The following is a 12,788-nucleotide window of genomic DNA, read 5'->3' as shown; positions in this document are numbered from 1 at the left end:
GGACACAAAATCCGACCAGCGATAGCCAAGGATTCTCCGAAGAGACCTGGTACCAAAGGAATTAAGTCTCCGTCTCAGATCCTTGGTCAAAGTCCAAGTCTCGCACCCATAGAGCAAGACTGGAAGTACCAAGGACCTGAAGACTCGGACTTTCGTCCTCCCGCACAGGTACCGGCAGCGCCACACCCCATGATCCAGTGAATCCATGACTCCCCAGGCCCGACCCAGACGTCTATTGACCTCCGGCTCACAACCTGCGGAGACATGAATATCACTGCCAAGGTAAGTGAATCTATCCACGACCTCAACATCCTCACCACAAACAGACACAGACAGGACAGCAGCATCCAAGATGTCACCGAAAGCCTGGATCTTTGTTTTGACCCAAGAAATCCGTAATCCCAACGGCTCCGACTCCTCATTCAGCACCTCGAGGGCCCCCAAGAGGATGTCTAAAGTCTCCGCAAAGATGACTGCATCATCTGCAAAATCAAGGTCCGAGATCTTGACATTGCCAAACGATGCACCGCAACTTGATCTCTCCGACATCCTCCCAAAAATCCAGTCCATACAAGTGCTGAAAAGTGTGGGGGCAAGTACACATCCCTGACGAACTCCAGTAACAACTGGAAATAAGTCAGAGGCGGTACCACCACACTTCACAGCACTCTCAGTACCAGAGTAGAGTTCAGACATCAGATCGATCAGTTTCAGTGGCACCCCACGAAGACCAACAATCCTCCAGAGGACATCCCGATTCACTGAATCGAACGCTTTACAGAGATCAACATAGGCTGCAAGCAGCCCCTGCCGAAACTCTCGTCTGCGTTCAGTGAGGACACGAAGAGCAAGGATACGGTCAATCGTTGACCTCTTTGGTGTAAAGCCTGACTGCTCTGGACGCTGGTGCTCAAGCAGATGGTGGCGAACCCTATCAAGAATTATCCGAGCAAAGACCTTGCCCGGCACTGAGAGCAGCGTCACCCCTCGGTAGTTGTTGCAGTCTTGGCGATCACCCTTCCCTTTCCAGAGAGGGACAACAAGGCCCCTCTTCCAGTCAGTTGGGATGATGCCTGTGTTCCAGGCAGAGCACAAAACTGCATGCAACGACGCGAGTGCAGCATTTCCACCAGCCTTGAGAAGTTCAGCATGGATGCCACAGATCCCTGGAGCTTTGCCCCGTTTCAACTGGTTCACCGCAGCCCGTGTTTCCACAAGCGATGGTGGACCACAGTTGATTCGAGGGTCAGCAACAGGGATTGTAACACCCTTGACGTCCAACTCGACAGCTGGGGGATCAGCCTGGTACAACCGCTCAAAGTAACCGGCCCAGCGGGCCTTCACTTCAGACTCCTCTGTCAAGAGCCTACCACTCTCTGCTCGAACTGCAGTGCTCCGAGGGATGGGCTTGGATGAACGTAATGCGCGAATTCCCCTGTAAGCGGGACGAGAATCACCTGTCCACAGGTGATGCTCTACCCCTCACAGATTCCTCGCACATAGGCCTCCTTGTCCACCCTCAGTGCACGTACAGTTTTACGCCTCAGCTCCCTGAACAGCTCAGCTCTGCCATTCAGCCTGGCCCTGCGACTCTGGTCAATGGTATCCAGTGTCCCTTGAGAGACAAAATTCTTCTTTGCCCTGCGGTGAACTCCAAGGCATCCACCGGCAACATCAAGGACGGTGGTCTTGAAGGTGCTCCACAACTCTTCAGGACCCCCCAAAGCACCCAGACCCCCCAAGTGTCCACTCAGCCTGTTCGCAAACTCCTCAGCTACTCTCTCATCCCTGAGCTTGGCAACATCCAGCCTAGGCTGGGATGGTACCATTCTCCAGGATTTAAGGTGCAGCTTTAGAGTTGCTACAACAAGCCTGTGGTCAGTATTGAGGAACTGAGCACTCCGGTAGACCCTGCAGTTCTGGATCATCCTCCAACGACCGTCAATGAGGACATGGTCAATCTCCTTTGCCACACCGCCAGCGTTGGAATACCAAGTCCAGCGATGAGCTTGCGGGCGCTGAAACCATGAACCAGCCACCCTAAGTCCATGACTTCTTGCAAAGTCAAGGAACTTAGTGCTATTCTGGTTCATAGTTCCTGACCCATGGGGACCAACACACACCTCATAACCATCCCTATCAGTTCCAGTCGATGCATTGAAATCCCCCAAGACTAGAAGTGTATCTCGTCTGGGGCACTGATCAACCACAGACTCGAGTGTGGCGTAGAATGCATCCTTCACGGTAAGATCACTCGCCTCAGTCGGAGCATAAATAGAGACCAGGGAAATGACACCTAAGGAGTGACGAATCCTTAATCTCATAATACGCTCGTTGACCGGTGTTACCTCAATTATCATTGGGGTCAGCTTATTGGACACAGCTACAGCAACTCCTTGGGTATGGTAACCATCAGAGCGACCAGACCAATAGTAGGTGTAACCACCCACCATTATCTCGCCGCAATCCGGTCTCCGAACCTCAGAGAGAGCTGCAATCCCGATGTCCAAACGCTTGAGCTCAGATGATAACAGAGACAGGTGATCATCCTCTCTTAGGGATAGGACATTCCAGGCACCCACCCGAAGGGACCGCCTCAGGTTAACCCAAGGAGACCGCCGTCTGGTGGACGACACCTCAGCACCACTCCGACACACTCTCCCGCAATCTGACCCAGGGATGTTACCCCGTGGTTTCCCTCCTATCAAAGATTGGGGGTCCCGAAGGCTTTGCCCCAATCCCATCATCCGGTGAGCTGCCCTGCGAAGGGAAGCTGCACAGGAGGTACTCCCACGGAGTGGGTTTTCAGATTTTTTTGCGTTTTTGCGTTTTGCGGAATGAAGCGTTTTACGGTGGCTGGAGTGCAAATCCTGCCACCAACCTCCTAATAAGAAGTAACCCAACTGCAGGAGGACGTCCGCAGACACAGTTGGGCACTAGATATGGATGGCCGTTGGCTCACAAGGAGCTCCTCCGCCCTTTGTCCGCCCCTCCGCTCTTTCTCTTTCTCTTTCTCTTTCTCTTTCTCTTTCTCTTTCTCTTTCTCTTTCTCTTTCTCTTTCTCTTTCTCTTTCTCTTTCTCTTTCTCTTTCTCTTTCTCTTTCTCTCTCTCTCTCTCTCTCTCTCTCTCTCTCTCTCTCTCTCTCTCTCTCTCTCTCTCTCTCTCTCTCTCTCTCTCTCTCTCTTTCTCTCTCTCTCTCTCTCTCTCTCTCTCTCTCTCTTCCACCGTCTCTTCTCCGGCTTTGGTTCCCCTGCTGTCTGTGCTCTTCCCCCCCCGCCCCCCGATATTTCCACAGGGCATTCAAGGTCCTCCAAAAGACCCCTTCTGTTGAAAATACCAAAATCAAGAACCACTGCTCACCTTCACTCTTTCATTCCTCTTTTTTTCCCACCTCTGGAACAAACTCCCACACTCTCTTCAATTCCACTCCTCCCTCCAGGTCTTTGAAACAAATGTTCACCACCATCTCTTATCTTTCCCCCATCCAAAACCATGATGTTTTCTACCCCGGTTAAGCCACCCCAAACCCACCTCCTTCATATTCTCTGCTTTCCTTCCGGAAAGTCCCTTTAGCGTCCATCTTGTTCACCCCGTGTACCCCACTCCATCACTCTCCCTTCCACAAATCTCCTAATGTCTCTGCTCCCCACTGTTTTGTGCTTCCCTTTCCCATTCCTCTTGTCTCTTGCTCCCTTTGTTATACGTTCTGTGTGTTAGCTCTTACACAAGCCTCAATATTGTATTAAAAAAAAAAGACAAGCGTTGAATTAACAACACAAGTGGTGTCATTATTCATCCATTAACAATACGAAGATCCATTAACAATCAGAACTAAAAGGAGATGTTGCAGTCAGAAAACCTCTGTTAAGAAAGGGTAACAAGACTAAAAGGGCAAAATATTCACTGGAACAAGGGTCAAAGGTACTTTTGACCAACTCATCAAAGATTCAGTTATTCAGATATAAACAAAGACAGTACGTGAGCTGCCGAAACACTGAAACCTGTAAAGATCCTTGCTTGAAGCCAACAATGAATCATAGAGGATGTCCAATTCAAGTTTGGGGGTGTATATCCTCAGGTGGTGTTGCAAAATTGCTGAAAATTGATGGTATGTTGACTGCAACAAGGTATGAAATAAATTTTAATCCACCATGTCAGAAAGATTGGTACAACATTTAGGAAATACTAACCTTCTGAGCAATGAGCAGTATGGTTTTCGTCGTGAAAGATCTTGTTGTACACAACTCGTCAAAGTCCTTGAATAATGGATAAGAGAACTGGATGACAATCACAACAATGACTGCATATACTTAGCTTGTTGTAGAGCATTGTCTTGTGCCAGCTCAAATCGTATGGAGTAGATGGTCACATGCTGAGATGGATGGAGGCACACTGGCAGAACAAACAGAATATGGTGGTCAAGGATGTCAGAATGTAGGCAGGTGACAACTGAAATACCACAAAGCAGTGTCCTCGATCCAGTACCACTTGTCATCTTTGTCAACAAACTTCTGGTTGAGGTCACTGTTGAATCTGAGCTGAAACTCTTTACGGATGATAAAGTTTTGAGTTGTTGATGCTCAAGCTGAAGCAGAAATCGTAGAAAGATGTGAAAGCAGTAATGGACTGTGAAATGAAAACGAGAGAAGAACCTTCAGAGTGTAGGCTTTATTCCATTTGATTGAAGCCGCTTCTACGGGCACACCAGGGGATACAGGTGCAGCAAGGAGTACATAAGCAGTAAGGTATACACGTGCAACTAATCACCGCAAAATAAATCAGTATAAGCCCGGAGTCCGATATACTCTCAATTCTCACCATTCAACGAGCACCAAGTGAACCGCTGCAGTAAACGACAATGCCCCTGGGACAATCCCCCCGACTGAGCGGAACCTTAGCTTTATCTATTCCGTGCTCGAGCCATGCAACATGTGATCGCACGTCACGACCTTCAATTCACCACATTTTCCCCGTCTTTAAAATGTAACTAGAGGCCCAACTAACGCACCATGATTACTTCAGCACTATAGGAGTATACATTTCAAGCAACGCGAACTATCTAAACTACAGAAGCATACATGCCAAGCAGTGAGGATTATTTTGAGTTGTAGGAGCATGGTAATGAGCATCGATATATCATGTAACGAGCATATAGGAGCATGAGCATCGAGGATGCCGATAATCCCCTTTACAGATTGAGTCGGCGAGGGGGTATTATCCGTCGACCTCTCCGGGAGTAAATGGCGGTTTCACTTGAAGGAGGCTTCCGATCCTCTTGGTGAGCCTCGACTCGTGCCGGGGATGACTCCCCGATCGCTCTCGGGTGGAACGCGGCAGCTCCGTCGCCACCATTCTCGGGTGGAGTTCCTGGGGGGCAAACACCTGGGGAGGGGATGTCAGAGGGAGGAGTGCCAGATGGTGGTGTACCTGCGGGAGGAGTACCTGAGGGAGCCAAATGGCGAACCGACACAGTGGTCTCCCTGCCATCCGGGAGCCTGACATGAGCATACTCTGGATTAGTATCGATGAGTTGGACCTCTTCCACCATGGGTTCATACTTGCTTTGTCGTACCGGGCGTTTCATGAACACTGTTCCGGGATGGGTTCGCCAGTTGGGCACCGATTGGCCGTCAACATAACGCCGCTGGTGAGTAAACATTCGTTCGTGAGGAGTTGCATTGGTGGACGTGCAGAGCAAAGAGCGTATGGAATTCAGAGCGTCGAGAAGGGTAACCTCCCACCGCTCGGGCCCAGTCCTCTCGATTTCAACGCCAGAGTTACGGCTTTCCAAATAACTCCATTATATCGTTCCACCTGCCCATTTCCCTGTGGGTTGTAACCCGTCGTTCGACTAGTTGCTATGCCGTGCTCTAATAGGAATTGTTTTAGCCCGGCCGACATGAAACACGGCTCTCTGTCTGAATGTATGTACGAAGGTTTCCCAAACATAGCAAAGAGGTCAGACAGACATTTCACGACAGTGCCCGAGGTCATATCCGAGCACGGAAATGCGAAAGGGAACCTTGAATATTCATCAACAACAGTGAATATGTATCTGTTGTCTGTCTCGGTCGGCAGGGGCCCTTTGAAGTCAATGTTTAGTCTCTCGAAGGGAGAAGTGGCCTTGATCAATCTGCCAGAAGCCGCGCCATAGAATCTGGGTTTTAGTTCAGCACAAACAGGGCATGAAGCATTCATTTGTTTAATATCTTCAATAGAATAGGGAAGATTTTGTCTGCGCACGAAATGTGCCATTCTGGTTACCCCCGGGTGGCACAGAGACACATGGAGGTCTTGCAAAGCCCGGCTGATTGTCGCCGAACAGTAGACCCGAGAGAAGGTGTCTGCAGCAGGGTTTTCCCTCCCGGGCCGGTAAACTATGTCGTAACTGTAGCAGGCTAGGTCTATCCGCCATCTCATATTTTTTCATTCTTAACTTTCCCGTTATTTTTCCCATCAAACATGAATGCCACGGATCGTTGGTCCGTAACGAGCGTGAAATGGTTTCCCAGTAAATAATGTCTCCATTTACGTAGGGCTTCGACAATGGCGTACGCTTCTTTCTCTATTGCCGAGTGTCTCTGCTCGCTTCCAGAGAGAGTTCTCGAGAAGAACGCGACGGGTCGCCCAGACTGATTAAGCGTAGCAGCTATCGCGTGATCAGAAGCATCTGTTTCCACCACGAAGGTCACCGAGCTATCGATCGATAATACCACGGAATTACTGATATCATCTTTGAGGCTGTGGAAAGCTTTTACAACAGCGGCATCTGGTGGGAAGTTCTTGCAATGCACTAGGGGATGTATTTTCTCGGAGTATTGGGAAATCCATCTTGCATAATAAGCGAACATGCCGATCACCCGGCGCATTGTCTGCAGGTCCTGAGGTGGGGGGAGCTCACGAAGTGGGCGCAATCGTTCAGGATCAGGCTTAATCGTGCCGTCGGCTATCGTGTAGCCGAGAAGGTCAATTGACCTTGCCGAGAATACGCATTTCTCGTAGTTGAGGGTCAGATTATATTTTCTAGCAATGCTCAAGAATCTGTCCAGATTCATATCATGTTCCCCCTGATCCCTACCACACACTGTGACATTGTCCACGTAAACAAAAGTGTCTTTGAGGTTTTCATCTGAGATGATGTCGTCCATTACTCGTTGGAAGCAAGCTACTCCATTCGTGACACCGAACGGAATCCTCCTGAATTGGTAGAGGCGTCTACCTGCCTGGAATGCGGTGTAAGGTTTGTCTTCCTCTCGGATGGGAATTTGATGATAGGCGCTTCGCAAATCGATGGTGCTGAATATCTTATAATTGGCCACGCGTTCGACCATCTCGTCTATGCACGGCAAAGGGTAGGCATCGAGTTGGGTGAAATGATTGACCGTTTGGGAATAATCGACAACCATTCGTTTCTTATGATTCTGATTGGCGGTGACCAACACCTGTGCGTGCCATGGCGAATCGCTCGGTTCTATAATTCCTTCTTCCAGTAATCGCTTGGTCTCTGAAGTGATGAAGTTCATATCAGCAGTGGTATATCGCCGCGATTTGATCGCTATCGGTTTACAGACCGGCGACAAGTTAGCAAACAGCTGGGGGGGCGTTACCTCTGCGGTGGTCAAAGCATTTAAAATTAGACGAGGTTTGCTTCCTCCAAAGGGTATTTCGACGCTCGTGTGCTGCTTGAGGACATTATGAGGACATGTGCTGCTTGAGCACGCCGACCCAGAATTACGTCTGCGCATAAATCACGAAGCACCAGTACCCTTACATCCCGATGCGTGTACCCTTTTACGTCCAATTCAACATTGCAGTACCCTCGTACGCAGGACTGTAATGATGTGGCGGCCATGCATACCATATTGTCTGTCGGGTGGATCTTCCATTTCCTGCCCTTCACTAGCGAGCTGTTGACGAAACTTCCAGAGCTACCGGTATCAATCAGAGCCTCAGCCATATGCCCGTTAATTCGTACGTTGATGATAGCCTTGGATAGATTCCCCGGTGAGGCTGCAGTTAGTTTCTTTTGTGAGTAGAGAGCCGCAGAAGTGGGTTTATTTCTCCTTAGAGTAGATTTACATACCCTGGCATAATGCCCTTTCTTGTCACAATTCATGCATGTGGCATCTCTGGCGGGGCATTTGTGGCAGCGGTGTCTTTTGTACCCACAAAAGAAGCATTTACCAACCGGAGTAGTTGCTGAGGAGTTTGACGAGGTCTGGGTATCCGACTCCTCGGGTTTTTCTCCATCCCCTGTGTCAGGCTGTGTCTGTGTCTGTGGGGTTCCTTGAGTTTCCACCGTAGCGGCATTCATTAGCAGCATCGGTGTCCCAAATGACTCAGATTGCTGCTGAGCCGTATCCATCGCTCGAGCCTGGTCGACTACCTTTTCAAGAGTGGGTTGCGCTTTCTCTAGTAAGCGTTGCCGTATGTGGGCTGATCTGAGTCCTTGGATAAACGCCTCCCGGGTCGCTTCATTTCGGTGTTCCTTGGCGTTTACGGCCCGGAAGCTGCCGTCTTTTCCCAGCTGTTTCAGAGCTTGCAGGAACTGATCGATTGTCTCCCCGGCTGCTTGCTTGCGTGTGTTGAGAAGATGTCGTATGTATACCTCGTTCTTGCGCTTCACGTAGAGCTCCTGCAGCACGTCGATCACTGCTTCGTAGGTGTCACACTCCGAGAAGAGCCTGTATACGCTGGGCGAGACATGATTCACAAGGGCGGCCAATTTGTCGGCTCCCTCTTCGATGATGGTCAGATAGTGTGAGAAGGAACGGAACCAATGCGACCATTTCATTTCTGAGTCAGTCGCGTTTGGGTCTGCGTCGAACCTCTCTGGTTTGTAGATCTTGTCCATCGTTGGTTGAGAGAGCCGAGAAAACCAAATGGAATAAATTGAAATGAAAACGAGAGAAGAACTTTCAGAGTGTAGGCTTTATTCCATTTGATTGAAGCCGCTTCTACGGGCACACCAGGGGATACAGGTGCAGCAAGGAGTACATAAGCAGTAAGGTATACACGTGCAACTAATCACCGCAAAATAAATCAGTATAAGCCCGGAGTCCGATATACTCTCAATTCTCACCATTCAACGAGCACCAAGTGAACCGCCGCCATAAACGACAATGCCCCTGGAACAATCCCCCCGACCGAGCGGAACCTTAGCTTTATCTATTCCGTGCTCGAGCCGTGCAACATGTGATCGCGCGTCACGACCTTCAATTCACCACATTCAGAGCTACCGGTATCAATCAGAGCCTCAGCCATATGCCCGTTAATTCGTACGTTGATGATAGCCTTGGATAGATTCCCCGGTGAGGCTGCAGTGAGGAAATCGTAGAAAGAAAGATCAAATCATATGGAGTAGATGGTCACATGCTGAGATGGATGGAGGCACACTGGCAGAACAAACAGAATATGGTGGTCAAGGATGTCAGAATGTAGGCAGGTGACAACTGAAATACCACAAGGCAGTGTCCTCGATCCAGTACCACTTGTCATCTTTGTCAACAAACTTCTGGTTGAGGTCACTGTTGAATCTGAGCTGAAACTCTTTACGGATGATAAAGTTTTGAGTTGTTGATGCTCAAGCTGAAGCAGAAATCATAGAAAGATGTGAAAGCAGTAATGGACTGATCTTGTAAATGGCGGCTTCCATTTAACAGTAAGTGTAAAGTTGTCCATTTTGGGAGAAGTAACCAAAATGAATATTATGGAAGGAGATTTTTGCCCGAATGAAGTGAAAACTGAAAATGATGAAAAATATTTGGATGTTCTTTTTGATGAAATTAGGTTATCCGAAAGCTACCATGTTGCAGTCATATCAAAGAGAGCCATTGTTGAACTAGCAACCGTTAAGACGTCATTCTCAGCATTGTGGAGGAAAGGGCTACTTCGACAAAGCCATAGTACGACCAACATTGGAATACCACAACTCTGTATGGTGCCCTATGTATATTAAAATGAGGATCCACTTGAAAAAGTCCAACAGAGGAAAACGAGGCTGCTACTGCACTTCCAAGACTTAACATTCAGAGAGATTGAAAGCATTGAAGTTGCTGACAATAATATACATGAGAGAACAGGCTGAACTTATTCAGATCTTCAAAATTATTGCGTGAACTGACAAAATCAAGGTTCGTACATTTTTGTGATTGGGGAGAACTCGAGAACCAGAGACCACAACAACATGATGATATGGAACAGTATTGTAGATATCTGCTAAACCAAACTGCTTTCTCCATCAGAGGTGCCAACAACTAGAATGCACTCCCGGGATAAGTTGTCAGTGCAATACTATTAACCAGTTGACTTCCGCACTGGAGACACATTGGGCTGAGCGTCCATTTAAGTACAGTTCGCATCAAAGTTTTTGGAATGGTAACAAGGGACAAATAAGCATTGCTTCATGTCTCAACTACCAGTAAAAGTAAATGCTGTCTCCAGTGATGCAAGGCTTATTGGTCCAAACTTCTTCTTACAGCAATATAATGATCTGACACACTGAGCTGAAATCGTCTTCTTATGTGTTCGTATGCAGCACAAGGCTGCGGGGTAGCCTCATGGACTGAAGGCGTGGTTGTGCCGCTGGTGGAAATGCCCTCTGCTGGTTGGGGCAGAAATTTGGCCAGGGTGTCAGCAATAGCTCACCTACTGTTTGAGAAGAACACCATGGGTTTTTTTTTTAACGACCACCAACGAATCCCGGCAGAGGGGACGCCCAGTTTAATGTCCATCCGAGGGACAGCACACACATTAATGAATCACTTTGCCTGTGAAATACTAGGATGACAGTTTATAGCTGGATAGGGATGAATGAATACCTTTCAGCTATCCTGTCAGCCCAGCTGGAATCATTAAAACTTATTTGCAAAAGGACAGAAGCTCGAGTCCTTCATTGCATGCAATGGTCCCCTCAAAGCCCAGATCTCAATGTAATTGAAACTGGATAGGACGAGTTGGGACAAAAAAAAATAAAAAGAGTATAAAAGAATCCGCACATCTTAAATGATATTTGGAAGGTTTTGGAAGAAGTGTGGAACACCATTCCACAAGAGTTTTTCATATAATTTTTTGAAAGTGTCCCAAGAAGAATTTCAATGATTTTTGAAGGAAAAGGATGGACGACGTACTCACTATTGATTTATTATTAATCATATCAAGGGATGCTGTGTATGAATTTGGTTTTTTGAATGAGACCTTTCTTTCATGAAGTTGTATTTGCATTGAAAATTTACTTTGGTTTCCCTTTGCATCAGAGTAGAAAAATGTAAAATGTCTCAGGCTTTAGCACAACAGTGGATGTAACAATAAAACATTTCTGTGCACTAATAATTATTGATTTATATCCGCAATAAAAAGACATGAACATTATTTATTACAAAGCATCTGTTAGTCCAATTGTATAATGACCTACTTTACGTTCTCTCTTTCGGAACAATATCTGTAACCGTGAAAAATCTCATGAAGATTGATGACTGTTTCTTGAAATGTTTTGCTTTCTCGACAAGGAGAACAGTTAGAAGAACAAAGAGAATAACAAGAAGTTTGTAATCGTCAGTTCTTTATCCCCCCCCCCCCCCCAAGTGAATAACTTGCATTCATAAACCTTTCTCCACATATGATACAAGTGTTTCTCAGTCTGTGAGAAAAATAAATGTCATTTTTATTTTTATATGAGTTCCTTGATGAGGAATTTCAACCCAGGAAGATGCCATCACGCCTGTGCAATGGTTGTTTGTCCATGTTCTCTTCTTTAAATGCTGAGCATCAAGGAAGGAAGCAGTACGTACTGTTTTTACTCTTTTGTATGACCTGGACGGGATTTGAACCACCTACCTCCCAGACTCGGAGCAGATGCTCCAACCATTACACCACCAAATGGGAATCGTGTTGAATCCACTGGCAAAGTTATGGCAGAATCCCAATTTGGTGTTTTGGCTTGCATTTCTCACATAAGCTCAAAATCCTCACCCTTACATGCGCCGAGGTTTTACATGTGTGTTTTGAAGTTTCTTTTTCTTCATTCCATTGCTCTGCGGTGTTGAAATAACTTTTTTTTTCGAGTCATTACTGTGACTATTGATGACTTCTTCTGTGCCTGTCATTCTCTGTCTTAACCTCGGTTTTTTTCATGTGCACACTTACTCTGTCCCCAAGCATGCTCTTGGTCATTTGTGCACAGGCTTGTTGGGCATAACGGTTTCCTCCTGCATTGAACTTCCTTGTATTACATTCTAATTTTGGCTTCCTTTACGATAACCCCACTCCCTCTTTGCCCCCCACCCCCTGACCCTTTCCATTGTCCAGCATCTTGTTTCATTTTGTTCATCCAATTTTCTGTTTTTTTCCTCTCTTTTTTGTTCTATGTTCTCCAAGTAGTGCAGACCTTTAGAAAAACATACACTCACAGCAAACTGTCCTAATTGGTTGAAGTACCATTTTGTACTTCCTTATCATTTAACCTACCTTATTCATCTTTGCATCCTCACCTGCCCAGATCGCTTTGTGCTGCTGGCGGGTTCTCATGGTGATGTGCCAAGTGATGCAGTTGTCATGGCAACTTTGGCACTTGCTGTATCCGCAGCACGTCGCTCGGGCTGGCGTCCACGCCGCTCTCTCCTCTTCTGCTCCTGGGGCTTAGCTGGGCCTGAATCTTGGATTGAGGTTAGAGGATTTGTTGAAGTGCTACCCAATTCACATACACTGCAGTATCATTGACAATTACTCAGGGATATGTAATTAGTCTGTAAAATTGACAATATACATTTAGTCTGCATTTTTCTTTAAT

General features: G+C 47.1%; 1 protein-coding gene across 5 annotated transcripts in view; it reads left to right on the top strand.

Annotated features, from left to right (window-relative positions):
- Positions 1-12,788, top strand: part of NAALADL2 (N-acetylated alpha-linked acidic dipeptidase like 2) — a 363,340-nt gene that overhangs the window by 262,854 nt on the left and 87,698 nt on the right. For all 5 annotated transcript variants that reach the window (XM_085854415.1, XM_085854417.1, XM_085854419.1 and 2 more), the window contains one exon: positions 12,498-12,664. In XM_085854415.1, coding sequence (XP_085710541.1) covers positions 12,498-12,664 — 167 coding nt within the window. The remainder of the gene's footprint in view (positions 1-12,497; positions 12,665-12,788) is intronic.

This window comes from Eptatretus burgeri, chromosome 14 (assembly GCF_056783735.1).
Source record: "Eptatretus burgeri isolate ZD-2024b chromosome 14, Ebu_testis_v1, whole genome shotgun sequence".
NCBI classification, from domain to species: domain Eukaryota; kingdom Metazoa; phylum Chordata; class Myxini; order Myxiniformes; family Myxinidae; genus Eptatretus; species Eptatretus burgeri.
This window is presented reverse-complemented; position numbering and strand designations above follow the sequence as displayed.